The 27054-nt window shown below is 50.2% G+C and overlaps 12 protein-coding genes across 12 annotated transcripts; 4 read left to right on the forward strand and 8 right to left on the reverse strand.

Moving 5' to 3' along the window:
- Positions 1-55: 55 nt before the first annotated feature.
- On the reverse strand, positions 56-1351 carry SLT11 (Pre-mRNA-splicing factor slt11; the record flags this gene model as incomplete). Its single annotated transcript, XM_036770691.1, has 7 exons — positions 56-236; positions 287-414; positions 470-611; positions 664-830; positions 883-1146; positions 1204-1232; positions 1282-1351. The coding sequence occupies 7 exons, from the start codon at positions 1349-1351 to the stop codon at positions 56-58; spliced, it is 981 nt and encodes a 326-aa protein (XP_036636536.1).
- A 184-nt stretch (positions 1352-1535) lies between these two features.
- On the forward strand, positions 1536-2351 carry MET8 (Bifunctional dehydrogenase and ferrochelatase; the record flags this gene model as incomplete). The annotated part of the gene is made up of 1 exon (XM_036770692.1): positions 1536-2351. The coding sequence occupies one exon, from the start codon at positions 1536-1538 to the stop codon at positions 2349-2351; it is 816 nt and encodes a 271-aa protein (XP_036636537.1).
- A 221-nt stretch (positions 2352-2572) lies between these two features.
- PC9H_001041 (uncharacterized protein) lies at positions 2573-4135 on the reverse strand (the record flags this gene model as incomplete). The annotated part of the gene is made up of 8 exons (XM_036770693.1): positions 2573-2714; positions 2769-3014; positions 3076-3201; positions 3253-3377; positions 3433-3504; positions 3554-3729; positions 3788-3859; positions 3916-4135. The coding sequence occupies 8 exons, from the start codon at positions 4133-4135 to the stop codon at positions 2573-2575; spliced, it is 1179 nt and encodes a 392-aa protein (XP_036636538.1).
- A 206-nt stretch (positions 4136-4341) lies between these two features.
- PC9H_001042 (uncharacterized protein) lies at positions 4342-5987 on the forward strand (the record flags this gene model as incomplete). The annotated part of the gene is made up of 8 exons (XM_036770694.1): positions 4342-4446; positions 4503-4666; positions 4717-4797; positions 4846-5018; positions 5077-5253; positions 5307-5471; positions 5527-5746; positions 5798-5987. 8 exons carry the CDS (start codon positions 4342-4344, stop codon positions 5985-5987), a joined length of 1275 nt encoding a protein of 424 aa, XP_036636539.1.
- A 256-nt stretch (positions 5988-6243) lies between these two features.
- Positions 6244-7614, reverse strand: PC9H_001043 (uncharacterized protein; the record flags this gene model as incomplete). The annotated part of the gene is made up of 8 exons (XM_036770695.1): positions 6244-6306; positions 6362-6451; positions 6506-6706; positions 6760-6811; positions 6860-6909; positions 6971-7027; positions 7081-7231; positions 7280-7614. 8 exons carry the CDS (start codon positions 7612-7614, stop codon positions 6244-6246), a joined length of 999 nt encoding a protein of 332 aa, XP_036636540.1.
- Positions 7615-7877: 263 nt separating this feature from the next.
- Positions 7878-9390, reverse strand: PC9H_001044 (uncharacterized protein; the record flags this gene model as incomplete). Its single annotated transcript, XM_036770696.1, has 7 exons — positions 7878-8373; positions 8440-8595; positions 8661-8783; positions 8830-8936; positions 8995-9066; positions 9118-9182; positions 9231-9390. 7 exons carry the CDS (start codon positions 9388-9390, stop codon positions 7878-7880), a joined length of 1179 nt encoding a protein of 392 aa, XP_036636541.1.
- A 319-nt stretch (positions 9391-9709) lies between these two features.
- On the forward strand, positions 9710-14089 carry PC9H_001045 (uncharacterized protein; the record flags this gene model as incomplete). The annotated part of the gene is made up of 13 exons (XM_036770697.1): positions 9710-9929; positions 9988-10089; positions 10143-10276; positions 10329-10741; positions 10787-11341; positions 11404-11461; positions 11519-11887; positions 11941-12267; positions 12322-12441; positions 12498-12774; positions 12822-13063; positions 13110-13170; positions 13221-14089. The coding sequence occupies 13 exons, from the start codon at positions 9710-9712 to the stop codon at positions 14087-14089; spliced, it is 3747 nt and encodes a 1248-aa protein (XP_036636542.1).
- Positions 14090-14437: 348 nt separating this feature from the next.
- On the reverse strand, positions 14438-16541 carry YCK1 (casein kinase I; the record flags this gene model as incomplete). Its single annotated transcript, XM_036770698.1, has 11 exons — positions 14438-14745; positions 14812-14971; positions 15022-15047; positions 15101-15247; positions 15304-15474; positions 15543-15677; positions 15732-15831; positions 15882-16030; positions 16092-16161; positions 16222-16262; positions 16319-16541. 11 exons carry the CDS (start codon positions 16539-16541, stop codon positions 14438-14440), a joined length of 1530 nt encoding a protein of 509 aa, XP_036636543.1.
- Positions 16542-16657: 116 nt separating this feature from the next.
- PC9H_001047 (uncharacterized protein) lies at positions 16658-18748 on the reverse strand (the record flags this gene model as incomplete). Its single annotated transcript, XM_036770699.1, has 10 exons — positions 16658-17083; positions 17138-17190; positions 17247-17376; positions 17436-17608; positions 17666-17732; positions 17791-17853; positions 17913-18002; positions 18057-18141; positions 18194-18571; positions 18729-18748. 10 exons carry the CDS (start codon positions 18746-18748, stop codon positions 16658-16660), a joined length of 1485 nt encoding a protein of 494 aa, XP_036636544.1.
- Positions 18749-19430: 682 nt separating this feature from the next.
- On the reverse strand, positions 19431-20870 carry PC9H_001048 (uncharacterized protein; the record flags this gene model as incomplete). The annotated part of the gene is made up of 4 exons (XM_036770700.1): positions 19431-19494; positions 19547-19781; positions 19830-20154; positions 20205-20870. The coding sequence occupies 4 exons, from the start codon at positions 20868-20870 to the stop codon at positions 19431-19433; spliced, it is 1290 nt and encodes a 429-aa protein (XP_036636545.1).
- Positions 20871-21918: 1048 nt separating this feature from the next.
- Positions 21919-24916, reverse strand: PC9H_001049 (uncharacterized protein; the record flags this gene model as incomplete). The annotated part of the gene is made up of 21 exons (XM_036770701.1): positions 21919-22163; positions 22216-22315; positions 22413-22508; positions 22573-22624; positions 22682-22758; positions 22818-22875; positions 22934-23089; positions 23159-23222; positions 23286-23346; positions 23411-23526; positions 23579-23748; positions 23800-23817; positions 23882-23910; positions 23964-24036; positions 24085-24122; positions 24171-24266; positions 24321-24361; positions 24418-24479; positions 24543-24616; positions 24668-24715; positions 24770-24916. The coding sequence occupies 21 exons, from the start codon at positions 24914-24916 to the stop codon at positions 21919-21921; spliced, it is 1821 nt and encodes a 606-aa protein (XP_036636546.1).
- Positions 24917-25677: 761 nt separating this feature from the next.
- GSP1 (GTP-binding nuclear protein gsp1/Ran) lies at positions 25678-26810 on the forward strand (the record flags this gene model as incomplete). The annotated part of the gene is made up of 7 exons (XM_036770702.1): positions 25678-25720; positions 25878-25915; positions 25975-26011; positions 26100-26359; positions 26434-26561; positions 26616-26715; positions 26769-26810. The coding sequence occupies 7 exons, from the start codon at positions 25678-25680 to the stop codon at positions 26808-26810; spliced, it is 648 nt and encodes a 215-aa protein (XP_036636547.1).
- Positions 26811-27054: the final 244 nt, after the last annotated feature.

Consider the following 27054-nt stretch of genomic DNA (forward strand, 5'->3'; position numbering starts at 1 on the left):
GTTTGTCTGCATTACACCATGACACGGAAAATAGAATAAAAACAACTTGATAATACTAAGATGCTACGGCTGTCGTTGAGCCCGAAGCAGGCATCGTGGTTGGAGGAGGTTTTGCGGTGTTCCGACTTCTACCCCATTTGATCGACACCACTGTCCCATCAATGTCCAAGCCATTAGACCAAGCTTGGGCTGCAGTCTCAGCGGTTGGCCGATCCTTGAAGTTTACAAAGGCGCATCTAGAAGAGTGGACGGTAAGAATACCTCACAGAGAGGCACACTAGCTTACCTAGACTTCGCTACATGGACAATAGATTTGATTTGCGCCGGTTGAATGGAGGGAAGAGACTTGACAACATGCGTACGTATACTGAGCTCCGTAGAGTCGGTGGATAACGAGGACAGGAATAAAGATGTCTAACAGATTCCGCTGTTCATATACATCAAGTGCTTGGTAATGGCAGACACTTACGATGCTTTGGTCTTCTGGGGCTTTCAAACCCATGTTGTCGGCATGAGTAGACATGATTTTGCGAGCGACGGGGTCATTCTTCCCATGATAACGGTCTTGTAGATTCTGACGAGACAGTTCATTGTTCTCTGGCTTCTCGTGTCTGTCCATGACCTGGATGAGGGGTGGGCAATAATGAACGGCAAAGTTCTCACCGATATGGACACTGATTTCCGCGACTACACTCCCCTTTCACGAAGAAAGAACATACGTGCGGTCGGTTGCGTTTATAGTATGGGTCGGTTCGAGCGAGTTGCTTCAACATTTCTTTCCCTACGGATTGCGTCCGCCCCGTTCCTAGCATAGACTTGTCCCCTTCCATCTAAAAGATACTTTGAGTACAGGCCCTGGTAACTTGCAGACCCGTTACGCACCTTGGCCTCCATATTCTGAGCGTAGTATTCTCTGTTGATATCGCTAGTTGGCGCCTCACTCTGGACGGCCAAAGCTGTGTCCCTGACTTGTGTTGGTAGGCCATACTCCAAGTCCAGCAAGCAAGTTTGGCACACATTTTTTACCTTCGCACAAGTTTGGCAAATGACGGTTGTTTTGTAGCGCATACCAGTCCCAGGGTTCCAGCGGAAGACGGTGAATGGACGAGCACAAGTGCCACAGGAGCGGCCAAACTCTTGCTTTGACTTGGGGTGGAGATACCTTTAGCAAGATTCGCGACTAACGTGGTGGAACCGACTCACCATTCGGATGAATGGATTGTCTCCTAGACCTGTACATCTTCAGTTTGGGCAATGTCGTACAAGGCAAGGAAAGCGTACATGTTTCGCAGAGAATCGGGAATTCACTTTGCTCCCATCCTGCTTTATTGATATCTGCTTTGGGTGGCATTGCGATGAGTGTGTGCGTAGCAGGCAGCGAAGTAAATGATCCAGACTCTTGCAGGAACGATCGAATGGACACCTTGTCTTAGTCAGCACTCGGCTACACACGGTCATGCCTTCGGCAGTCCTTCTCAGTTTGCGGCTTCGTTTTAGACATCTTCCCAGTTCACGGTATCACCACTATACGTGAAATGGCCACCCAAGAGCTCGGCGGCGGTTCTCTACTCATCGCATGGCAGCTCAAGAACAAGCGCGTACTCGTCGTTGGCGGTGGCCAAGTTGCTTCCGGACGCATTGAATCCATCCTCGTCGCTGACGCGAATATCATTCTTATATCACCCAAGGACGGCCTTACTTCCCGTACGAAATTGCTACTGGAAGAATATCCAACACGCATCACGTACAAGGACAGAGTTTTCCTAGGCCCCGAGGACTTGGTGGACATAGACATGGTCCTCACCGCAATTGACGACGTCGAGAAATCACGCGAAATATATCAACTCAGCCGCGAAGCCAAAATTCCTATCAATGTCGCTGATATACCAGACGCTTGCGACTTCTATTTTGGCTCGCAGGTACGTGATGGACCGCTGCAAATCATGATTTCTACGAACGGGGACAGTCCGAGAATGGCTGCAATGATCAGACAAAGGATAGAAAGGTGTTTGAGTGGATACGAGGGCGAAGCAGTGAAGAAAGCTGGTGCACTCAGGAGCAAATTGAAAGAGAGAGCTCCGGGTGTGGGAGGGGAGGTTGGTAAGAAGAGGATGAGGTGGATGATTGATATTTGCAATGCATGGGAAATGGAGGATTTCACGGTTCTGGACGACGAACTTATCAAGAGGTTGCTAGATGAAGGTTGGGAGAAGCATCGTGTTCCTAAACTCGCGGACATAGGCGGAAGTCGAGACAAACCAGCCATCGCAGCGTCACCTGCTACAATTGTACCGTACGCGGTCGGTGCCATCGTGGGCGCAATCGGTTGCGCATTTGCCTATCGTAGATGAACTTCATGCTGTGGACTCTAGTATCTTTCGGATTTCCCCTTGCATAATCACCATTACAGTTGTTGCTTTCTCGGGGTGGGTGGAACAAACATCGCGGGGTGGTCCTGTTACGATTCATCAAAAGAGACTTGCTGGGGTTACGAGCTGAAGGCCTTCAAGCGTGCTTCAACGCAATTCTGGCTGACTCCCGAAACATTTAATGAATGCCAGAGTACATATGATCACGCCAAACTTCTATTGACATTTACATATCCGGTGCCGTAGCACGAGTACAACAATTGATTTGACGACCCACTCGCCTCGGCAGGTACTATCTTGAATGTGGTTCCGAAAAGGCTATGGATGTCGCGTAGAAATTGTATTCTAACGTCTCAATCCAGTCAGTACGAAGTCCCGTGAACCACGCGAAGAACTCACGTTCTGAGGGTTGGTTCGCCCATCCGACAACGGCCAACGTCTTCGCTGCCCAAGACCATCATAAGGAGAACTAGTGTCTGGTGCCGCTCGTCAACACAGCCCCCTTTGCTAATCTCAGTAAGTAGTGAACGAGTAGCTAGGAGGGCCACGTCCTCTGGGGCTACTCCAGGCTGTGAGGTGGCTTCTGCACAATAGATGGCGGACGTTGTCGACTCGGCAAGCAAACTCAGCGCATATCCAGGCGACCTTATGAAGCAAACATACAAGTAAGCAACAGATACACGGGAATGTGTATTGGGTTACTTACTTGCCACTGTCTTCACCTTTGTAAACGTCGGAGTATAGGTATATGTCTGGTATGTAGCGATTCAACACGGAACGCGAGGCTTCTATCATCCTGTTAGAGAATTGCGGGCTAACTCGAACTGCATGGCTAAAGGTGTATTAGAACGCCCCAGCCAATCGAGCACGGAGTGGTACTGACGCAATCCCGCGTATTCGTTTTATTTTACCAGGTTCAACGAAATTCAAGGTCGTGACCTGTTTGACTATCGGGCACAGAAATTGCACCTCCCCGCCACCTGCTGGCGGCGAACCACGCTTTTTAACCTAAGCGTATCATGTCACCATGGAGGTATCTGGTTGACATGAGCAAAGTACTTACTCGTAATTCTAGGCCATCTGATATCCCGAACAGTTGTAAATGTGGCAGCGTGACCGTCCGTATCAAGTCCACCTGTAGATCTTAGAAACGATGTACTTGTAACTCGCACAAGGCCACTTACAGATAGGTCATGGTCATCTGTGGTGATCCCGCGAAGGGTTAATTGGAATGGCTTCTTAGCGAATGGGGCAAGCATGATCAAAGGTTCCAAGAAATATCCAACAGAACGGGAGAGGGGGCATTCGTGAGTGAGAGTCCCTCCCGATATTATCCCAGGTTTCAGCAACAGTGCAGTACCTAGGGGGCGAAGACGGTGACTTCCGCGTTCAGTAAGCGACTAGGGAAAGGGGCGGACCTGTTACTGATATTTCTATGACAGTGCCATTCGTTGCCTTCTCTAGTATCCGAAGCAGACTTATTTCGTAGTCTATAGCAGGTTGTTAGCCATGAAATTTTGTGATGGAGGTATCTTTGATTATATACCTCGGAGACCAGGATTCTTGTCATCGGGACGGATTTTATCAATGCGTATTGGCTTCCCGCTTAGTATTGATAGCACTAGTCGATGCCGGATGTAGTGGTGGCCACTGAACTGAATCAGTGAACTAGGAAGGGTCATAGTTTCAAGCAAAGTTTTTGAGCGCTTAGCGGCTGATCGTTTTGTGGACAGGGGGTGTCCTGGGGTGAGTATCTTAGATCTCATGGGTATTGGTTCTGCCAAAAAGCTCATATCAATAACTCAGTACTCAGCGCTCAGCGTTCGGCGTTCACGTTCAGCAGCAACTTGATTTGGTTTGCTGTGCTAATACACTTTCAAAACCGTATGGTCACCTGCTCGTCATCTGCTTAGTCAGACACGCGATCGCTAATGACAGTGGCTAATGGGCATCTCAATTCCGTCTTTCAGCCATGCCCGCGACTACTCAAGACTGGGACGAACGATACTATCATGTCGACCAGATCTTGGAGAAACCTGGGCCGCGTACAGACCCTGGCTTCCTTGCTGGAGACGAGGTCGGTGCTACATCCCTTTGCGATCATACATACAGGTTGCTCATGTTCGCTCGTAGGTGAAGGAATTCTTGCGCGAGAAGTGCAAGATCCTTGTTATCGGCGCTGGCGGGCTTGGATGCGAGATCCTTGCCAATCTTGCTTTGACGGGCTTCAAGGACATCCATGTAATCGACATGGACACAATTGATATCAGTAATCTCAACAGACAATTCCTGTTTAGGTGACGACTTAATCTTACCATAGTTAGAGTGTTACTGACGCTCATTTAAGACCTAAAGATGTTGGAAACCCAAAGGCAATCGTTGCTGCCGAATTCATTATGAATCGAGTTCCTGGCGTAACTGTGACTCCGTATGTTCTGGGTCCGTATCATCGAACAGTGTCTGATACAACGTACAGATACTATGGTAAGATACAGGACAAGGACGATGACTATTACATGCAATTCAACCTCGTGATATGCGGCCTTGATTCCGTGGAGGCGCGTCGGTGGATAAACGCCACTCTCGTCAACATGGTTGATCCCGAGAACCCGGAGAGTCTAAAGCCCTTGATTGACGGAGGAACGGAAGGTCATTTCGGCTCCATGTCTCCATCCCGCCCAATGCTGACACAGACGGGAACCCACAGGGTTCAAGGGACAAGCCCGTGTCATCTTGCCGACGGTGTCATCTTGCTACGAATGCTCTCTCGATATGCTTAACAAACCGACTGCTTTCCCTATTTGTACGATTGCCAACACGCCACGACTACCTGAGCACTGTATAGAGTGGGCTTCGGTGCTTGAATGGCCACGGGTGCATGGTGGTAAATCTTATTCCGTCCTCGCGCAAAGAAGCGCTCCTTATATCTGATCCCAGACAAGAAAATGGACACCGACGACCCCGAACACATCTCATGGTTGTATAACCAAGCCGCCGCTCGAGCCAAAGATTTTAAGATCGAAGGTGTGACTTGGTCACTAACTCAAGGCGTTGTTAAGAACATCATCCCCGCCATTGCTTCTACGAATGCTATCATCGCGGGTATGTAAAGCGTACCTTGTCACGCGCGGGTTAGCTCTGAAGATACTCTTGAAAGCGTCATGTTGCAATGAAGCCTTCAAGATTGCAACCAGCTCGGCAGCATACCTGAACAACTACTTCATGTTGATTGGCACTGATGGTGTCTACTCGTACACTTTTGAACACGAGAAGCGGGACGACTGCCCTGTCTGTGGTGGCGAGGCTCTCGACATGTCAATATCCTCTGAAACAACGGTCGAGCAGCTGATAGAGCTCCTGATAGAAAAGCAAGACATGTGCGCCCCTTAACTCATCTACCTAACGTCTGCTAATAAGTTATGGCCTAGACAAATAAAGAAACCATCGCTATCAACACCAACAGCTCAGATTTACTTCCAAGCACCTCCTCAGCTAGAGGCTGCCACTCGTCCGAACCTTACTAAGAAGGTATCCGAACTGGTCCCTGCGGACGGGGAAATAACAGTCACTTCCACGTCCTTACCGTTCAGCCTTTCGCTCCGTATCTCGTATACGTAGATGCTTTTTGTCGAACGTAGCTATCATGGCAATCCAATAGCTCACCACTGTTCATAATAGCGACTCCTTCAATCTGATAAGGCCGTTTGCATATAGGGGGGATTGTGAACGCCAGCAGAGCGGTTGAATAGTGTTAATGTTATGGTCATACAGTACGAGCTCATCGAGTCCATGCAGTAGCGTAGCTATGTCCGTCCGAGGTGCAACAGTGAGAACTATGGAGAATATGTACACGGAAATCCGTTGTCCTCGACATTTAACCCTTAAGAAGGGCGTTGCCAAGGTCACCAAGGTTAAGACCTGCGCCGTTCGCAAGAGACTAAGAGAGTAGGATTAGATACATAAGGGCGATTTGGAAATTTGAAGCAACCCACCTTGATTGCGTCTGCGTCTAAGGGACACGCAATACTGAAGGTATTCTCTATTGTCGGCGATACAGTGATCACCAAAATTCTGACGCTGACCTATCCGCCGATATCAGATGAGAGATGACTTGAAGAACATGAATGTCGACTAACTCGGATTTTATAGGTGACTCTGATATCCTGCTTCTGGCCACACTTGGTGATAAGGTCGGCTATTATCAGGTTGTTGGGATCTGTCGTCCTCTGGTACGCGATATCAAATGGGAAGGTGAAGTTCTTTTCTGAATGGGATTTGAAGACGATGTCTCGTTGATTGCCACCACCGACGAGAGTGTTGTTTATCGGATAGAATATCTGTATGCAACATGTTAACGGAGTCCGGGGATATATATGTCTTTGAGACTAACGTCCGCGTTGACTTCCCGTAAGTTGACATCAAAATAATTCGGGTTATTGACACTGAGGCAAGGTTAATACTGACACAGCGAACGGAAATCAAGGACTAACGTAAGATTAACCCCCAGGTTTATGGTTACACCCTCATTCGACAAATTAAACTGTATCATCAGTAAGCCATGTTTCATGCATCATGCATCATGTTTGATATATCCTACACACCGGAGAGGAATTCGAAATGGCAACGTCCCCCATGATGAGGTTGGGGGGACGGATCCACTGAACAGGATATTCTCGTCAATGCCTTTAACACTACGGGAATCAGGACTTACGAGTGCCAGGGACAAGACAATGGAAATAAACAAGAAGAGAGCGATCAACAACGTGCAGAAGAAGAACCTGAGACAGGTTCTGCCCCTCCCACCCTTTGTTATGAGATTCCCCTGGTAATCCCTGCGATACTTTCTCATCGCTTGCGCTGTTCTAAAGATGATGAGGATTGCAGTAGGGATGCCAAAAAGTCGGACATACTTTTCCCCTCGAGGGACGGCAAAGGTGTCAAATTCTACTCGCTCCTTAGAGGGCACTGGTGGTACGTTAAATTCTTCATCGTGCATTGGCTCTCCGGTGTATGTCCGTTGAGAGGCATTTCTACGAGGTGCTGTGTTGTATCCATATGTGTTGTCTGGTGGCTCGTCTCGGTAGCCTCCGTAGTTTGCATAAGAAGGGGCACCTGGGCCAGCTTGAAATTGGTCCTGTCGAGCGTTGTTGGTGTACGGGTTGAAGTCTGTCTGGGACTCTCCGAAATGAGGATTGGTCTGGTGCCCGCCAGAGTATTGATTAGCGTAAGGGTCGTTGTAAGCCATGAAGCAACGTGAACGTCTAAACGCTGAGAGAAGTCGAAAGTCGAAACAAGAGAAAGCAGAGACCCAGCTATGGTGAGGCCGACTGCGCAAGTTTATAAGTACAGCCACCGAAGCCGCCGGTGGCATACAAAGGTACACAGCCTCAAGATATATCATTTACCGTGACTGAGCTCGAGCCAGCGCTGGACGCGCATAATCAGTCGCCGTTGCAACATAATTTAATTCTAAGTACATGTATCAGTGGTAGGCAACGATGACATCTACTAGCCAAAAGACGATCCGTGGGATCCAGGCATAAACGGAATTCTCGTCTCCGAAGCTCCATTTGCCTGACTGTGACCATTTTCTGCAGATTGTTGCGGTCTTGAATTTCCACTGCCTGGTAAGAACCGTTGAGGAGCATTTGTAGGGCGGCCATAGTGATGAGGCTGTTCGTCCTGCGGCACGCTAGGCTTGAATAATCCGGGGATGTTTCGACGAGACGACGGAGGGGGTCGCAAGCCTGCAGTGCGGTCAAGATGTCGTGGAGTAGGCGGAGGACCCATAAGCCTCGGCGCAGGACCAGGTTGGAGTGCGTGTGTACGAGCACCTTGAGGTACGTCGGGTCTCTGTCTCCTTGATGGTGGAATCAGCGCCTTGAACCGTTGTCCCCCTTGTTGAGGGAAACCCTGGAATTCGTGACCTCCATTATTTGAGTCTGGGGGCGCCTGATCCTGGCTACGACCTTTTCCTGTGGAGGGTGGATCGTACGCATAATGCCTATGCAATTGAGTGAGAATAGGCGCATATATAGGAGATTAAGCATTAATTCTTTCTACGACCTACTTAGTAAAAGACCGTGTACCAGGCCTTCGTTGCGCAGACGGGGAGCTATGACTTTCACCATTTGTGCTTAGGGTCGGCGCTCGGCGATGGGGAAGAGTCAAGCGGTTCGGTCCGGGGGGAGGCTCCATGAGAGGACTTGATGCAGATTGTTGCTTCCTATGGTTAAAGGAGCATCATCGCGCTCACAGCGGATGATATATCACTGATCGGGAAATACCTACTGTGTAGGGTCAATCATTCTGCGTTTGCCGTTGATGTTCTGCAATCCTGATGGTTCGTAGCCATGCGTTGGGTGGGAGGGCATAGAGTCCAGAGTATCCTGCTGCGACAAATGCTGATTGGCCCTATGAAAGTATCAGAGTAGTGCGACGCCGCGAAGGGAATAAATACCGTTGCAATTCAGCTACCTCGCGCCTGAGTTGTTCCACAATCCCTCGGTATTGCAGCACCTTTGATTTAAGGTGCCGTATCTGAGCGGCCATCGTTTCTTGTTGAAACTGTGCGTGAGAATGAGGGATCTTGGCATGCACGCTGAACAGGCGATGCCAGGCGCACCTTGGAAGCATATGCAATGGTTTCCAGTGAGTTTGGTATGGCACGAAACCAGTCAGCCATCGGGGCTTCCATCTAACAGCTGTCGAGTAAGTTGACTGCAATCTAGGGCGTAATTGTACTCACATCGGCCTGAAGGGGGATCAGCTGGATTTTCGGGGACCTGCATTGAGGGCAACTCTGATCGGAACCTAAAAGCTGATGAGGCTATGTCCATGAAACGCGTCCAAAGCTCATACAGAGATGATTGTTGCAAACAACGTGCCCACACTCTGTTAACCAGAAAGGCACCGAGGGCCCGCTATGCGAAATGAAGGGGAGATAGCATTTCGCGCACGCTACAAACTCCCAAAAATCGAACTCGGGGCTGAGTTCTGGTGCATTCGAGTTGGTTTCCATCTCGTAAACAGTTGACGATCCTGGTGGTAGTGGTGATAGGCGCTGATGTTGTTATATGCGCGTCCAGTGCGCGCCTTCGAGTCGCGGCGTCTTGACTCAGTGAGCTCGTCAATAATCGCTCTTCAATGGCTGGAGTATTCGATTTGGTTGGGGAATTGCAGTCGGGTACATAAGAACTGGTATGAGTAGAGGATTTGCATGACCCGGGAATCAAAGATCATTGACGTGAGAGTAATTGTATTAGGGGGACTACGGTGATGGTCCTGCAAGTCTGGCCCAGTGCCGCAACCTTTGATCTTTACGGTCATCAGCGATACCCATGAATCCGGTTACGTGCAAAGACTGGGATATCAACTCCATTGTCAGCGACAATTCCAATTTCTCTCATTTGCGTCGCGTGCCTGCCAGTTCGCCGGACGTCGATGCTCATATTAAGCAGTTCGAGGAAGATGGGATACCTCTGATCATCGAAGGCTTTCACCACGGCCGTTGGCCTAACATATTCGATGCCGAATGGCTTCGCAGCCATGGCCCTCAAAGTGGGTCTCCTCTTGCGCAATGCGCGCTGCATCTCGACCTAACACATCCACGAGCTAGCTCTCTCCGTTCGGAATGTACATAATCGAAGTGATAGTATTATGCCGACTGATGAATTCTTCAAAATATCGCGCGAAACATCATCATACGCAGTAGCGAACGGTGCGTTCCCTCACGCATGAGCGGGGTGGGTCAACTCACAATCTAGGCTTCAGAGACAGCGAGACTCTATGGGAAAGACGTAGAGTGCCCGGCGGAGTGGAACGATTGGCTACATAGCGCCCAGGTCATACCTAAGAAGCTATTACCCAAGAGCTCGGATAATATGCTCATGAATTTGCCCAACTCGGTGGGTTTGCGAATGCCTGGCTCCATATTTACATATTAAATATTGGTTGCAGACGCCAGTGGAAACTCTCATGTGCTATATAGGCATCGGAGACACCTACACGCCTGCTCACAAGGATCTCTGTGCATCGTCCGGTCAGAATCTGATGTGCTACACGGAGGAGGACGGTTCCTCCATCTGGTTCATGACCGAGAGCTCCAGTACTCCCGAAGTCGATGCGTTCTTTAACAAGCTAGGTAACGAAATCGACCACGAGACTCGGGTCCTCTCGGTGAAAGACTTAGCGAAGGCACACTTCAACGTCTACGTTGCCCGCCAGAGACTGGGGGATTTGGTTCTTGTCCCTCCTCGAAGTTGTCATCAAGTCATCAATTCGGGCGGTATCAGCATCAAGATGTCTTGGTCACGGATGACTATACGAGGGCTCATGGCTGCATACTATCATGAGTTGCCGTTGTATAGACGGTGAGTTTTCTGTTTCTCTTTTTGGTAGTCTTGACTGACGTTGAGCAGGGTGTGCCGACCCGAGACATACAAAATTAAGAGCATCATATTCTATACACTCCTACAGAAGGCTTCCCAACTCCGTGCCCTCACAGAGAGGCAGGAGCATGGTACAGCAATCGCGGCCGACCTAGCCAGCGTTGTGGACCTCTTCGCGTCCATCTTAGTCGAAGAATATTCCGGTCCTGCCCCTCAGTTCGATCCTCTGACGCCCGGCACTGCTTCCAGCGAACCATCCTCGTTTGATCCTCGGTGCTACGAACCCAAGGATGGCTGCCTTGTTTGTGACTTTTGTGGCGCGGATATATTCCAAACGTACTTCGAGAGTGAGAACTGTTGTGCAGACTCGCCAGATACCGCGCAAGCTTCGAAATCCGACCCCTTTGTCTTATGTCCCGGCTGTTACGCCGAGGGCAGGTTATGCCAGTGTCAACGTATGACCCTGCTCCAATGCTACTCTTTTGACGACCTACACAAGGAATTGCAAGACGCAATAATAGTACTGGAGACTTACCAAACAAAGAACCGATTAACGATTGACGCGCAGCGCTTCGATGTCCAGTAAGTTGGCCAACGACCATGTTCCTCAACCCCATATATTAACGTTGATATGCATTCATCAGGAAAATGTACGGAATTTCGCAAGCTGCTTCCGTGCTTCACAAACTGCGTGACCTATCGGTCAGTTGTGCGCTTAACTTCTGATTATATCTAACTTCATTAACCTATGACATCCAGAGCCAGGACGGCAAGTGTCGTTTCAGTGGTTCTGAGCACTCTCACGCCGTAGAAGAGGCGTCTTTTCTTCGCTGCAAGCGCTGCCATTCCTCAAAATGCTTTTCTCACGTGCTGAAAGATTACAAGATGCACTCAGTCGCCGCTCTCATAGAGTACTCTCATGATCGAAAACATCTTTGTTATCACGACGAACACAAACGCTCTAGAAAGGATTACGAAAGTGCCTACCATGGTTTAATTCAGGCCGAAAAGTCCGGCCAGCGTCCGGAGCTCCACCATCAGTTGACCCGTCTGGCACTCATGCATCAAACTTGCAAGCCGTTGAGTGCCTCGATCGTACCAGGATGGTATGACCGCAACATGGAATTGGTGAGCCTCATTGCAGATCTTCTTGACATTCTTGACGCCTGTTCCCATTGAAGACACCTATAAGTGCTGCATCGATGGCGCTTGATGCTGTTGACCCCCAACCATTACTGAAGACAAGCGTGGCCCCTGAAGCTTTCACAGCATTTGACTTAGGCAGTCTCTCTGATACTTCGACTCTAACACCTATTTCCTCTCGCGCTTCTTCACTTACTCCCCAGACAATGCAACCTGCCCCTACTCCCTTCAAGATAGGACAAGCCTCATTGCGGCGCCTGCAGGACAACTTTCTTGGAGTTTACTTGCCTGTCCTGCCGGAACGACGTCAGACTCGCCCTTCAGAAGGATATGCAAAGAAGAGTATCTCTGTAGTCCCCTCCAAAGTCTGCTGCACAAGTCGTTTCTGTTGCCACACTTCTTAACAGCGCTTATTTCAGGCCTCAAGTTCTCCATCCATAGTCATGTCGGGAGGAGTACGCGTGGGGAAGGTATCGCTGAAGTCATACCTTCGTGCGGACGATGCAGGTGTCAAGCCCACTCGCAAGAGGTCTCGCGAGGTACTCATTTATCAACGATCCACCCGTTTTACTTTCAGGCTAATGATACACAATAGGACGATGGTGGGCCGTCAAACCATGTTTCGACTTCTCCAGGGAAAGTTAAGGTAGCCAGAACACATCAAAGAAAAGGGTTAACAAAGAGGCGAGAGAGGCTCCATAGCGAACAGTCTGCTGATTCAGCGTTTTCCTCGGCCCTTGCACAACATCTCGAAGCAGCTCTTCAACGCACACCAGACGATGAGGTAGATGAAGTGGTGCATGAGTCGATCCCGCCGCCCAAACTCGAAAGATGCCGAAAGCCAAAAGCTGTGGCACAACCAACGCACAAATGTACGTTCAGCGTAGTCACATCATTCTCATGCAATAACTCCGTTTAGATAGAGAACACCCTGTTGAAGTTCATTCCGTAAGGGATGAGCCGCAGGAGGGCCCAGGAGCTGACCTATCGACGATCATTGCTTCCCCGCCACCCTCGGACATTGTACCAGCGGCCATTGCGGCAGGAGCTGACCCGACAACGGCCCCGACACAAGGCGAGATTCTCCGTGCTGCAGCTGCTTTCACCATGCAAGTGCTTTGGGATGTAAGCGGGCAGATTGCCCAGGCTATTGACTCGTCAGTGAGTTGTATCGCTGCAGTCCAAGAACTGTCTCAATTGGCATCAGGCCAGCACAGTAACCTCTACTGCATTTCCGCATCATTTGATGCAACAGCCCTTGGGAACTCGTAAGTTAATATCATATCACGTTAGCACATACTGCTTGACTTCTGATCAGAAGCAGACACTGCTGGCCCTCCGCCCCCTTATCCATCGAATGAAAATCCGTACACCGAGGTCGATCGTCCTCGGGGGGTATTCTATCCTCCGACAGTATTCGGTGCGAGAGATTTCGCACCCAGCGTCTATCATTCTGGCGGCCTTGCTCGCTCAGCGAGGCCGACACGTCCCAGAGATGTGCATTATGGGCGCGATAATAGTGGTCCATCATCCTTCCATAGACAACCACATCGACACGAACCCAGAAACTGGCATGCTGACCAGCGACACAAGGACTATCAACATGGGCACAACAATAACCAAGATGGGCACAATAGCTACCGACATCGGCGCAACAACAAATCATACAACAATAATCCACACCGGTACAACAACGATCGTCGATACAATGATAATCAACAGCGACGCAGCGATGGTCAGCACTGGCAGCACAACAATGTCCATGGCAATACTCAGCCTCGATATAATGTTCACCGTCATACAGGTTACAACAACCAATTTAACCGGCGCCGCCCTTCGTCGATACACAGAGATAACTTACGTACACACCAACACCAGTCGCCCCGCGAGCAACTCGAAGAAGGTTTACGGAACTCTGATGAAGATGAAATGATCAAAGACGCGAGGGAGGTACAAGAAACGGGGGATTCGACTCCCTCTAGTGCACTGGCGGCCCAACTTTTCCTCCGTGATGATAGAACGCCTGAGCAGGCATGGGAAGATGATTACGAACAGTTTGATGAAAGTGAACAATCTGCCTCTCGTTCGCCTCAAGTCGCCTCGCCTCGCAATGATGAAGACAAAGGTCGCCGCACCCTCTCGCCACAAGCCTTGACGTTCGACTTGACCCACAATCCCTGGAATTAATGAAGGAGATGAAGATATGGTGCTGAATTTGAACTTCCCTTAAAAAACGCAAAAATATGACATGTATTCCCTCTGTTGTTTGTTTTCACAATATGGTTGCTCAATGCTTATTTATATCCTGGATCTTGTCGTATATATCAACGTGCACTCTTGCTACACCGAATCACATTTTAAACCAGATAGATTGTGAACTGTCATGAAAAACTAAAGGAGGGGGATGATTAAAATGGCGTGAATAAGGGTATCCAGTACGAGAAGTCAAATATGTAAATGCAGACAAGGAGCGAGGAGATAGCAATGCAAAGGATGAGGAAACGTTATGAACATGGGTAGGCGTGAACTCGTGAATCAACCACAACGACACGTAAGAATTCTTATTAGACCATTCTTCGGCTGTATATCCTCTTGGCCGTTAAAATCACCACCGTGCGACACCCCAACATCCCCTGCTCTCGCTCGCACGTTGCTGATGGCTGGTGGTGCGGCACCCACACTTGAGACCATGGGCGAAGCACGGCCATAAGGTTGTTGCTGCACACCCATCCCGTATGGGTCCTCCGCGCCTTCCCTTCCGTAACCGTAGGATGCATTGGCATATGGATGTTGGGCACTCATTCTGTGCTGAGCGCCAACAGGCACGTTGACTTGCGCAGCGGCTGAGTGAGGTGTAAGTTGACCCGGTGAATTGCCACCACCAGGAGTAAGTGCAGCAGGGATCTTACGCTGTTTGGAACCATGGCGGACGAGAGCGGGTGATGGGGGTACAACATTGCCTGCTTGCGATGCACGCCGCCGTTCGGTGTCCCGGTGTTCCCTTCGTCGATCTCTCCCATCGGCAGCAAGGCCCGCATTCTGCATTTGGGACAGAATTTGGCTTTGACCCTGCGAATGATCATCAGTAATGTCCTGGGGTTGACGTAAATGGGGCGAACCAGAGAAGCTTCCCAGCCTTTACCACCTGCGAGATTCGGATGAGACATTGTCAATAATTCCTGAGACATGGCCACCTACCATTCAGTTCGTTCCAGTCAAAGACGCCGTCGTCCACATCGTTGTTGTTCTTCATGACCTTGGCAAACAGCTCTCTCAAGAAATCATAGTCAGGCGTTTCCTCGAAACCGAGCTTTCTAACGTAGTTGAGATAGATACTAAATTCCTCTAAACGACCATGATGAATATCAAGCGAAAGAAGTCAATCAGAATGAACAACTGACCAGGGAATCCCTCGCATAGTTCTTTGATAGGCGTTGTTTGCTTCTTTTCACCGATCTTCTCATACTTCTGCTTGTTCGTTGCTGCCTTCAGGCCTTGCCACGGTAGACTGCCACGCAGGAAGTACATGAAGACGTGGCCAAGAGCTTCAAGGTCGTCCCTCCGGGATTGTTCTGTAGCGCGACCGCGAGGTACCAACGATCAGCCCAGCATGCTACTCGACGACAAAGGCAAAGCATACCTCGACCCAGATGTGTGTTGATGCTCATATATCGGGCCGTCCCGCTCAGGCTCTTCCGCTCTCGGTACGGTATGTGTTGCTTAGTTTTCGGGTCTCGATATTGTTTGGCCATGCCGAAATCAACAACATGTACGACTGGGTGGTGATCCTAAGAGGCTGGTCGGAGGAATAGGAATAGACGGAGCTCACTATTAGCACCCTTAGTGCCTGGACGGCCTATGAGGAAGTTATCCGGCTTAATATCGCGGTAGATGAGGTTCTTCTCGTGGATGGTTTGCACTCGGGTGAGCTGCATGGCAATGAGGCGCGACGGAGCAGAGAAATCGGGTGTTGCCTCACCATCTGACGAGCTGCCATGCAAACGGTCTTGATAGAGAATTTTCGGCCGCACATGTCGAAGAGATCTTCCAAGCTGGGACCGAGCAAGTCAATAACTAAGATATTGTGCAGGCCCTCTTGTCCGAAGTGGTAGATTTGCGGAATGCCGGCTGTCGAATGAGCGATTACGGCTTTGTGAGCCTTCCAACGAGCAGAGCATCCCGAACTTACTGCATCCGGCCAGGATACGGTACGACCGACATTCGTCACGAAGCTGCGGTGCTTCGGCCTTGCGAGGCTCCTGCAAGTCCAAGGGCTAGAGGTTGGTGACACAAGCGAGCTGAAGGAGCAAAGGACGCACAAACTTGATGGCAACGGTCTGCGAGTTGAGGAGATTTGTACCTGAAGATATGCTGGCAGTTTAGTGGAAGCTCAATGGCGGCACTCAATAATAGTACCCTCGAAGATGACACCAAATGAACCCTCGCCGATTTTCTTGCCCACCCGGTAGTGAATCCCAACTATGTTTGCCGTCGACGAGGAGGAGTGCGAGTGGGAAGCCATCCGGGAAGAGGGTATATAGGTTGACTGAAGAAGGGATTGGGCCAAGCAGGGCCTGCAGCTTAGCTGTGGTACCAGACCCTGCACTTCGGTTAACCCCGACAGTCTCAGGCTCCTCATGTGTGCTGCCTTAATTTCGAATTTCCATCAAGTGCTCAAATTTACTTCCGCCAAACCTGAAGCATGGGAGCATGTATCAAGCTCAAGTATGTAGACTGTAAATAACCGGGAGTAAATTACTGGGAGAATAACTTCAGAACCTGAACCCAAACATCCGCAACTCGCGGTGGGAGAGACTGTGGGCGCAAGAGACGGAGACTGACGGCGAGTCCGAGCAGAGCAGTAAAGAGAGCCAATCTCAATAACTTCTTCCTTCGCATACTCTTGAACCATGGCTCAGCCCCGACGGAGATGTAGTCTCCCCACACAGGCTTCCGTAACATCCACCAGAAATAGGACACTGGTCCGGGAAAGGTAGCGACGATCCTGGACTTCGTTTCCGTGCGGTTCTTGTGGTAGTACGAGTGGCAGTCCGTCCAGACAGAGGTCGAAAGCCGGCGCTGCAACCAGTCATCGTATTTGTTTGTGGCCTGGTCGGTTACCTCGAAGGACTTCGCCTTGCCTGCCAAAACAGGCTTGAGCAATTGCACGGCTAAGTTTATCTGCGTGGAATAGTTAAGCCAAGCGGCGCTGGTACGTGCGTGTGTTCCCCTTACCTGCGCTTCCTCAGTAAAAATCACGGAAGCATGCCCGGTGGCCGTATTGGGTCCTTAGATAACTGTCAGTTCGTCACGGTACACGTTGCGGTAGTAAATAGCAACCAACCTAGCAAGGTGAATGCATTGGGAAACCCGGGAATGCAGGTACCAAGGTAGGCAGTAGGGCCGCCACGGTCTGCGTAATATCCTTCTAGAGTTCTACCGTCGCGGCCGACCAAGTTCATGGTTCCCATTTCCTGTGCAACGGAGGACATATCAGCAATTAATCAGTATGAGCTCTAGACACCCTACGTACAATCACATATCCAGTGCCGAAAATGATGGCGTCCAGCTCAATGACTTCGCCAGTCTTAGTCTTGATGCCTTCCTCGACAATTGTATCAATACCATCCCAGTTCAAGGTTACGTTGGGCTGCTGGACGGCATCTAGATAACCTGGGTCGACGATGATGCGTTTGCATCCAGGAGCTATTTTGTTGATGTGTTTGTCAGACAAGGTTCGAAACGGGGCTCAGAAATACTAACGATATGAAGGTGTTAGCTTCTCGATCATATCCTGAGGAACCTTGTATTTGAGGTATTTGGTAAAACGCTATGTAGGACCCAGGGATGAATGGCTGCATCAACAAAACGATCTGCGTATAACACACCTTTCTGGCCTGCTTGACCACGAAAGTATTCTCCTTACGAAAGGCCAAAGCTCCTGTATCCGCCTATAGATGCAAAGAATCGAAATGAGTGTAATAACGATGTCACAGTGTATCGAACTTACCCTCGCCATAAGGAAGTTCCTGTAAAGTCGCATCACGCCAGGCACATAGGCGAATAGCGCTTTCACCAAGCCGGGGTACCTAAAGTTTGCCTGCGCGAGATGTGTTAGTGGAGGTAGGACGAGTGATAGAAATTGGGGAGTTACCTGAGGGATATACCACTGAGGGGTCCTGCAGAAATTGACGACCTCGACAGAGGGATCTGCAGCAATCTTGGGAAGAAATTGTGCCCTAGACAGACAATTAGCACAGACGAGGCGTAAGACATAGATACTCAACATACACTGAGCAGCCGTTGCCAACCACCCCGACACGTTTGCCCTTGAGATCATACTCGTGGTTCCACTCCGCCGAATGCCAGATAGTCCCCTTGAACGCGTCCCGACCCTCTATTTCAGGGGGATACATGGCCCGCGTAAACCCGCCAATCGCAAAGACGATGGCCTGAGCCTCAGTCTCGATCTTCGCGCCAGTGATGCCGTCCTCCAAAACGATACGGTACTGCTGCAAATCCGCGTCCCAGACAGCACTCTTGTAAATGATGTTGAATTGCGTGTGCGCCTCGAGACCGTGTTTATGGAAGAGCCCCTCCCAGTAGGCCTGTAGTGCTGGCTGCCCCACGTAATAGGTGGGCCACCATGGATTCAACTCTGTGGAGAGACTGTACCAATGGGCACCGACATCTGAACCACATCCCTACGCGACGCGACGTGAACAAAAGGCTGTGAATGGAGAAAAAAGCACCTACGGGATACGTGTTGTCCTGCAAAAACGCGTGTCAAGCGAATAAGTGACAGAGACTTCAGAGATATGCTCACCCTCCAAGTTCCCCCGACATTGTTGGCTTTCTCATAGATCTAAACGCGGGGTCAACATTGCACGGCGGTACGGCCCAATAACAAGGTCAACCGTGAAGTTCTTGAAGTTCAACTGCTGTTTCAATGCGATGCCGGTGGAGATGCCTGCTAGGCTGTTCAAGCAGTGGGTGAGTGATCTGCCTGTGGCTAGAACGGATAGAAGGTTACCCAGCGCCAATGACGACCACGCGGGGTTCTTTATTTGACATTTGCGCACAAAGAAGACGGGAAGACTGTACGTAGTTAATGTAGTGCCAGAATTCAACGCTTAAGTATAGCGTTCCTATGGCCTCCGGGCGTATGAGATAGGCGGTTCACAGGTCATATGGGAACCATGGGGTCATGAGGTATGGATCTGGGCATAGTTCATTCTTAGTACTCAGAATCCAAAATCACATGTATATCAGAATGAATGGTAGTTATTACAGCGAAATTGCAGATGAGAATGGAAGCTATTAGGGTAACAAGACATCGATGGGCATTGGGAAGAGACTAATGGCACATTATGCATTATGCACGGTGGGTTGAATGAATGAGGGGGAATGGGGTGGGATGGGGGATATGCAGGCAATAGTACCACGAGCAGGGTGCGTATGCGTATGCGGGGTAATACTACCGGTGCGAATGATGTTACAGGGTTTCCGTGTGGGGTCCTTTTCAAGCTCAGCGGAATTCGAAACTGGAGGAGGTTCGCTCGGGGACGTGCGATAGGGACAGTTGTTGGTATCTGGAACCAAAGGTCACGATAGATAGCAGTGGTGAAGAAAAAATTAACATACGGCTCTGAGTTCTGGTGGAAGTAGAAGCCACTCATGGTGGCCAGCGGTGCTTCACGGCTGGCCGAAGGTGAACGGTTGCTTCTTTGTACGCTCGAGTTTCGGCGCGTCCGTCGGGGAGGCTCCGTTGGGCTGCAGAGAGGTAGCGGAATCATGTCATCTTCGGGTGTCGGCGAAAGTGGTGAGCGAGAAGGTGTCTGGGCCGGGGGATTGAAATCAACGCAGACATAATAGAAACCTGGGAGAGAATGAAGCGAATACGAAAGCTGTAAAGCGATCAACGCACCTGCAAAGCTCGCACCGTTGATATCTTGCACTCTGTGATCGGGCACCAAAAACCGTTCCTTCCAACGCATGAAGACAGCACCCCGATCCCTATCGTCCATAGTAAGATATGGTTTACGCAGCTCGTTCTTGACTTGTCGGAATGCAGGGAAACGTGACCAATGAACCATGTCCTCCGTTTCATTAGCACCCCAATTGCGTGTCAAGAACCCATATCGGTTACCGATGATTTCCGCATCGAAGTAAGTGGTAAGCTCGGGCCAATCGTCGGTAAGACCTCTGATGCGAAGATAGCCGCATAGGAATGACGACGCGAAATCCACGTCCTAGTCAAGAATTCAAACAAAGGTTAATCTACGGACCTCAAAGTGCGCACCACAATAGTGACGTTCACATCATAACTATTCCTGCCACTTTTCTGTGTCCCTTGGAAGGTAGCTCCGGGATAAAGGCATCGGTGGGTTCGCGAACGCATACGAATGCGAGTTATGTCTGCCAGTGGATCGAGAAGAGAGGAGCGACGGTCCAAACGACGACTGTTGTTGGCTTGGTGGGAAACAGCAGTAGTGTGAATAGGGAAAGAGTCAACATGATTAGGAGTCACATCTGTCTGAATAGACAACTGAGGTTGCAGAGCGTGTTTATGGCCAAAAATGGGTGAGGGGGTAGGCTGGATTTGTGCGGCTTGGACCCCCGAGTCTGGCCGGAGCGCCTCCATGATAACATCTCCCTGGTATGTCGGTACCTCCAGCCGACTGCGCCTCGTGGCGAAGGCTTCGGGGGTCGATGTCGGGATTTGCCTCGATATTGGTACGTCATGGTCGATGCAATGAACGTGGCCCTCGGGTAGATAATTGGCGTTTCTGGAGGGTGCGTTGTGCTCTCGACATCGGGCGCATACTGTGGCGGAATCGGGCGGAGAAGGCACTGCTGCAGACTCAACGAGGGAGTGGCACGTTGTGCAAACTTTAACTTGAGACTGCAGCAGGTCTTGTGCCGGGGAGTCGATTTGCGGCGGGACTTGGTGTTCAGTCGCAGGCATCTTTGCGCGGGGGATACAGGAAGAATGGAGGAGATTGGCAGGGCGGCGAAGGAAGTAAGGGGAAGGGATGGGTAAGTACTGGTCGTTTGGCCCTGTTCGCCACCACGTGGTTACGGAAAACCCCTGGCTCGCTGTCAATTCCCATCATATATATGTTCTTTTCTCTGCACAGTCGATCCAGTGCTTGACGCTTGCAGTCTGTATATTGTCCAGCAATTCCACCAGCTCAGCTCCTCTGTCTTGGACCGCTATTCTTTGTCTCCCAGCGCTTCAACCTGCATTCCTTCTCCCAGCGTCAAGATAGGCGCCGACTTTAACGACACAGCCGCGTCTATCACCTGACACAGCTATCAACAAACTACTCTAAACTACGCTTGATCTTGAACTCTAACCCGTTCCAGGCGCTCCTGGCCAGCCTGTTATGGCCCAGGGAAGGTCCTGCTTCGACTTCTGAACCTAGTGGTACTGGTGCATCTCCTCGCCTCGTTGCCATCGCCGTGGGTGTCGAGGTCACCAAGCGCACAACTATCGGGCCTGTAGGATTCTGGAAGATCAAAAAGTACGTAGTGCTCGGCATATGTGGATCGTTGGCGCGCATTCTTATATCCACGACAAGCGGCCGAACTGTTTTTGCTGCGCCGATGTGAAAGCCCGAGCTATGCATGCTGGGAACGGTCTAAATATGTCTCGACAGAGAAGCGCCCCTCGCCCTCCGAACCCGAACGCATCTGGTGCTCGAATGCTAATCGAAGGCCACAGGTTCACACAGAACTCAATACCCCTCGAGCAGTTTCCACGAGCAAACGGCGGCGCGTGCCCAAGATGACGATCGCTCAATTACTCTCAGGAGAAGTCAGGTCCAACTGACAAGTTTAGCAATCTGAAGTCCTGAACGTCCAGAAGCTGTCCCTTCGATTGCGTATATAGTATGGCGAGAAGGAAATAAAGTGTGAAAGCAAAGCAGACTAACTGATAATAATATACGATCTATTCCTATTCTTTCCCAAGAATCCGAAAAACTTCGTCGTGCTTCATGCGTGGGGTGTCTTCAAGTCGTTAAAACCTGCCCATTTTCGTTCCGGTCTACCGTTGTCTCGCGGCTATCTCTAGTTGCTTGTTGATGTGATGCTTGATCTGACCTGCCATCCTCCGTTCCTCTTTCTCCCTTCTCCAGATCCCGCTCTTTCTCCAAGGTCCGGTCAGAGCCTTCTCCTATTTTCTCCGGCTCGGGCGCTTTCTCCTGCCCACCCTTCACAATCGTCCGTTTCAGCGTGTAATGCCGCACGATCAGGACTATACAAAGTGTATATGAGTCTACATTCCGACCAGAAATGGATCAACGCACCCATCACAAACCCAGCGCCAACTATCGGGGTCATTGATAGCCAAATCTCGCTGATCGACCGTGCATATGCATGTATCACTTGGCTGCGCACCGAAGGATCCTAATTTCATATGAACAGAAGGGGAAGGTCAGATCCCGATTGCAATTGCAGGCGTCTACTTCCGAGATGTAAGTGACGCAAGGACGCAGTAACGCACAGGTATGCTCGTCAAATGCCTAACGCTTTCACTAAGCGCCGCAGGGGAGGTGTCCAGCTCCAAGTTGGGGATCCGTGCTAATCGCTTTCGTAGGGTCTATACAACGAGGCGCTTAGTACTCAGTGCTGTTGCGTTTCGGAATGAAGACATTGTCGCTTACGGAGGAGAATATGGCTTGTCCCACCGAGACGCCCACAGTACCGCCCATGGTCCTAGGATTGCCAGGTTAATTACAGTGAGCAGTCGAGCAATGAACGGTGATGCTATACCTGATAAAACCGAACGTCGCTGTACTAGTGGCCATGTCCCTGATAGGCATAGCAGCCTGGAGACCGATCAATGGTGTCTGGACGAGCGTTAGCAAAGTAGTAGAAACCTGGATCGCAGTGGACAGGCGATGCTCACCTGGAATAGAGACCCGAGACCGGCAGCAGCTATGAACGGGTACAGCACCTGCTCTGCGCTAAAATAGCGAGTTCAGAGTTCAGACAGCTATTGCAATACTTGTGGGGCGGACGTACGTGTTTGAATTGGATCCCAGCATGATCATTAACCCTTGGCCGAGAGTGAATACTGCCCAACCAGTCCACAACATCGTGCGCCAGTCGCCCGTGCGAGAGACGATGATTCCCGCTATAGCGGAGAACAAAGCAGCTCCCAGGGAGAACGGCAGCATTCTTTTTTTTCCGACGGAACAAAGCAGCAGTAAGTCAGAAGTTCACCTTCGGGTGGGAACAACGGCATACCTCACGCCGGCCATTGTGGCAGAAGAACCCAGGATTTGGAAGTAGACGGGAAGGTAGTAGGCCCCTGAACGGAAGAATACGATCAGGCCTCAGATGGAAGAAGACGCGGAAATTCCGAAATTCGCACCGCTGAAAAATGCTATGGCATGGAGGAATACAGAGACGAGAAGCACCCCCGTTGTACGAGTCTGTAAGCAAGGGAAATGATAGGAGTAAGCGAAAGGGATGACAGGAGATAGGGACATGCGTTACCTGAAAGAGACGCGGTGGCACGATCGGTGAACGCTTGGTGAAGAGCTCGTTAATAGCAGCGGAGACCAGGAGCACACATCCAACGGTGAGTAATGCAATAGTTTCTGCAGAGGACCCTATAAAAAGTAATGAGATACCCCTCCTGTACTGTACACAGTTGGGACGTACAATCCGTCTCACTGGCGTTGAAGCCAATGAGAAGACACACGACGCCACCTATCATGAGCCCAAGCCCAATGAAATCAAACTCGCGGGCATGTTGTTTTAATGTGCGTCCTTGCGTAGGGTTGAGATTCAGGAAGATGAAAAGGATTGCGATCGCCACGCCTCCAGTAGGCCTGCAGGTCGTCAACTGTCGGCCGCCAAAGCGTGACTATGCAGGTACTCACAGATTAATCCAGAAGCACCTGAGGGGACCCAAGAAATTGGTTAGTAACCGTGTCGTGGGTCAGCTGAGGCGCAGTTCCTTACCATCTCCAAGAAACATGATCCGTAAAAGCCTGAATTGCAAACGTCAGGGTTGTATGAATGATTCAAGCAGGAACATACGCACACCGCCTAAGAGAGGGCCGACTACCGATGCAATTCCCCAGGTGGCACCGATGAGCCCCCCGTATTTGCCACGACTTCATGGAAGTTAGTTAGGGAGATGTAATGAAGGGAGATGAACGAACTCCTGTAGCGGTACGATGTCGCTGATGGTGATATTGACCTGGAAGACGTGTAACCTTAACGATACCGAAATAGAAATGATACACACCAGTTGGATGATACCTCCGCCGCCGATACCTTGAACGGCACGACAAACGATCAGCCAGACTAGATTCTGCGCCGCTCCGCATAAAGCAGAGCCGATCTGCAGCAAGGCCAAAGTTTAAAGACAGCTAGCTAGATAACAAGAAACACGTACCAGAAACACGATGATGGACGAGTACAACACGGGCTTGCGGCCTGGGTAACAGTCCGGTTGAGGACATTGAGTGGGCCAAACAAATTGCCGTCCTCACCTATCAAATCCGAGAGCTTTCCGTATAAAGGACTAAGGGCCGCTGCAGCGAGTAGATATGAGCTAGCAGATCGAGATGACTCGTCAGGGGAATACATCATGGTAGGAGAGGGGAGTTGACATTACCTTCCCACCCAACTGTAATTACTCCCTCCTCCGAGGTCGGAAACAATGGTCGGTAGTGCTGTCGCGACGATCGTCTAAGCCCTATTTAGTACGGAAAATCCCTGATGCATTCCAGCAGATGATACCTGATCCATCGCGGCAAGAAATACTGTCGCCATTAAGCCGGCGAACACCTAGCATGTTCGGTCAACCCAGCATATTCCTTGGAACAATCGGAAAACGCGTACAATGGGCAATCTATTCTGTGGGAGGACATGGGTTTCATCATTCTTCCATGTTGAGCCATGCTTCGCCTTTGCGGGTTCCTCTCTTTGTGTATGGTCGTGCGGGGGGTCAGTGGAGGCAGCGTCAGGGGCATGGACTGAGGGGGACATCAGCCTTGGTCGTGGTCGGGAGGAAAGAGCTGGCGAATGCGGCAGCTTCGAAGAAACGACAACAGTGAGGCACGGCTGAACGGATCGCTTGCTCGAGTCCTAAATAGCATCCACACTGGCATCATCACCTCTCATTATGAGACTTTTTTCCCGGAGCCTGAGGCAACCGTACACTATTCAGTCCCCGCGAACCGTGCCGAGCAAGCCGAATTGCATCCTCCCCAATGCTGACGAAGAGCAGGCAGGCGCATGGCGTGCAAAAGTCAGTAATTCAGCAAGACCATTGTTGGTAAAACGTATCCATGCCTTCTACTGTTATGTTTCCTAAGTAGTTTTCATTCACAAGCCCCCCAGCTCTCCAGAATGACTTCGGCAGAGTTGACTGAGAGTTCGGCATCCAAACATTCTCATATGGAGCAGGACGCTATGTGTAATCATCTGCGTTTCCTGCTGACTAGACTCCCAAGGCACAAATGTTAGTGTACGAACTGGTGGCAACGGCAATCGATGCGAAGACTCGAACGAGGAGTGTTTGTTGCGTAACTTTGTCATGAAAAAGTCCTTTCATAACGTCGTCGAAGCGTGGTACAAGGAAGATGGTGAGATAATCTAACAGCCCTGGTCGAATTCGGTAACGGCCATAAGAGTCACAGATGGGCTTGTGATACAAACAAACCTTATCGGTCTTCAACTTTCCTGCAAACTCTTACCTTCTCACTTTTCTCTTCATCTCACGATCGTCTGTAGAATCAACGCATATCATGGCTGAGACCGCTTCAATCCCCACTTTCAAGCTCGTTCTCGGTGCGTTCCTCAGCTCTTCTGCCTTTGTCTCCATCTCACACGCGCGCAAAATTTCGCCTTCTCATCGATGCTCGATTCCTTTCAAAATTTAACGTGACTTGCTCGTTCATTTGGAATTCTTCAACCCGACCTCGCGATGGGATGCGATCTTGAACAGTCGGTGACGGTGGAACCGGCAAGACGACCTTCGTCAAGGTGAGCGCGCTCGTTCCCAGGTTCGAAGAGATCGTAGTCTGATATCGTGTTCTGTGCAGCGCCACTTGACTGGTGAATTCGAAAAGAAGTACATTGGTATGTATTCGATGTGATCAGTGCACCATCGCGTCGCAGTCTCCAACAATCATCGTGTGCTCATCTTGACGGCAATTTTGCATATTAGCCACCCTCGGAGTGGAGGTTCACCCTCTCACCTTCTCCACCAACTTCGGCACCATCTGCTTCAACGTTTGGGATACCGCTGGGCAGGAGAAGTTCGGTGGATTGCGAGATGGCTACTACATCCAAGGCCAATGCGGCATCATCATGTTTGATGTCACATCCCGGATCACATACAAGAACGTGCCCAATTGGCATCGTGACCTCGAGCGCGTCTGCGAAAACATCCCCATTGTCCTGTGCGGTAACAAGGTTGACGTGAAGGTACGTTACTTGCATTGCGATCGATTGCCATCATACGCCTTTGATCCTGATATCTGCATCTTCTTCCATTGTAGGAGCGAAAAGTGAAGACCGGCCAAGTTACTTTCCACCGCAAGAAGAACTTGCAGTACTTCGAGATTTCGGCGAAGTCGAACTACAACTTCGAGAAACCTTTCCTCTGGCTTGCGCGAAAACTCGTCGGGTATGATATTACAATGCTACTAATAGACGATCTAATTGCTGATGAAACGTGAAGTAACCCATCTCTCGACTTCGTTGCCGCCCCCGCTCTCGCCCCCGCCGAAGTTGAGGTCGATGGTGCCCTCATGGAGCGATACAAGCAAGAGCTGGCCCAAGTAAGCAGTTCCCCTACTCATATTGATCTCGATCCTCATGGCTCGGTTTACAGGCCGAGGCTATCCCCCTTCCCGAAGAAGACGACGACTTGTAATCGATCACTCTAATCATTTGCTTATACAATACTGCATTCCTCTCTTGTTTCAATACAGTCACCTTTGGCAATTACTCTCTACAACTCATTGTGGTCGGATGCGTGAGAAATGTATGGTAGATCGAAATACAGCTTGCGAACGTAACAAGATACAGGTTCCTCTGATGCATGATGTGGGACAAGATGGTGCAGTACAAGAAGTAATCCGGGAGCGATGCTGGTGGTACATGGATTTTGATATACA

Source organism: Pleurotus ostreatus (genome assembly GCF_014466165.1).
Source record: "Pleurotus ostreatus strain PC9 chromosome Unknown scaffold_1, whole genome shotgun sequence".
Classification (NCBI taxonomy): Eukaryota; Fungi; Basidiomycota; class Agaricomycetes; order Agaricales; family Pleurotaceae; genus Pleurotus; species Pleurotus ostreatus.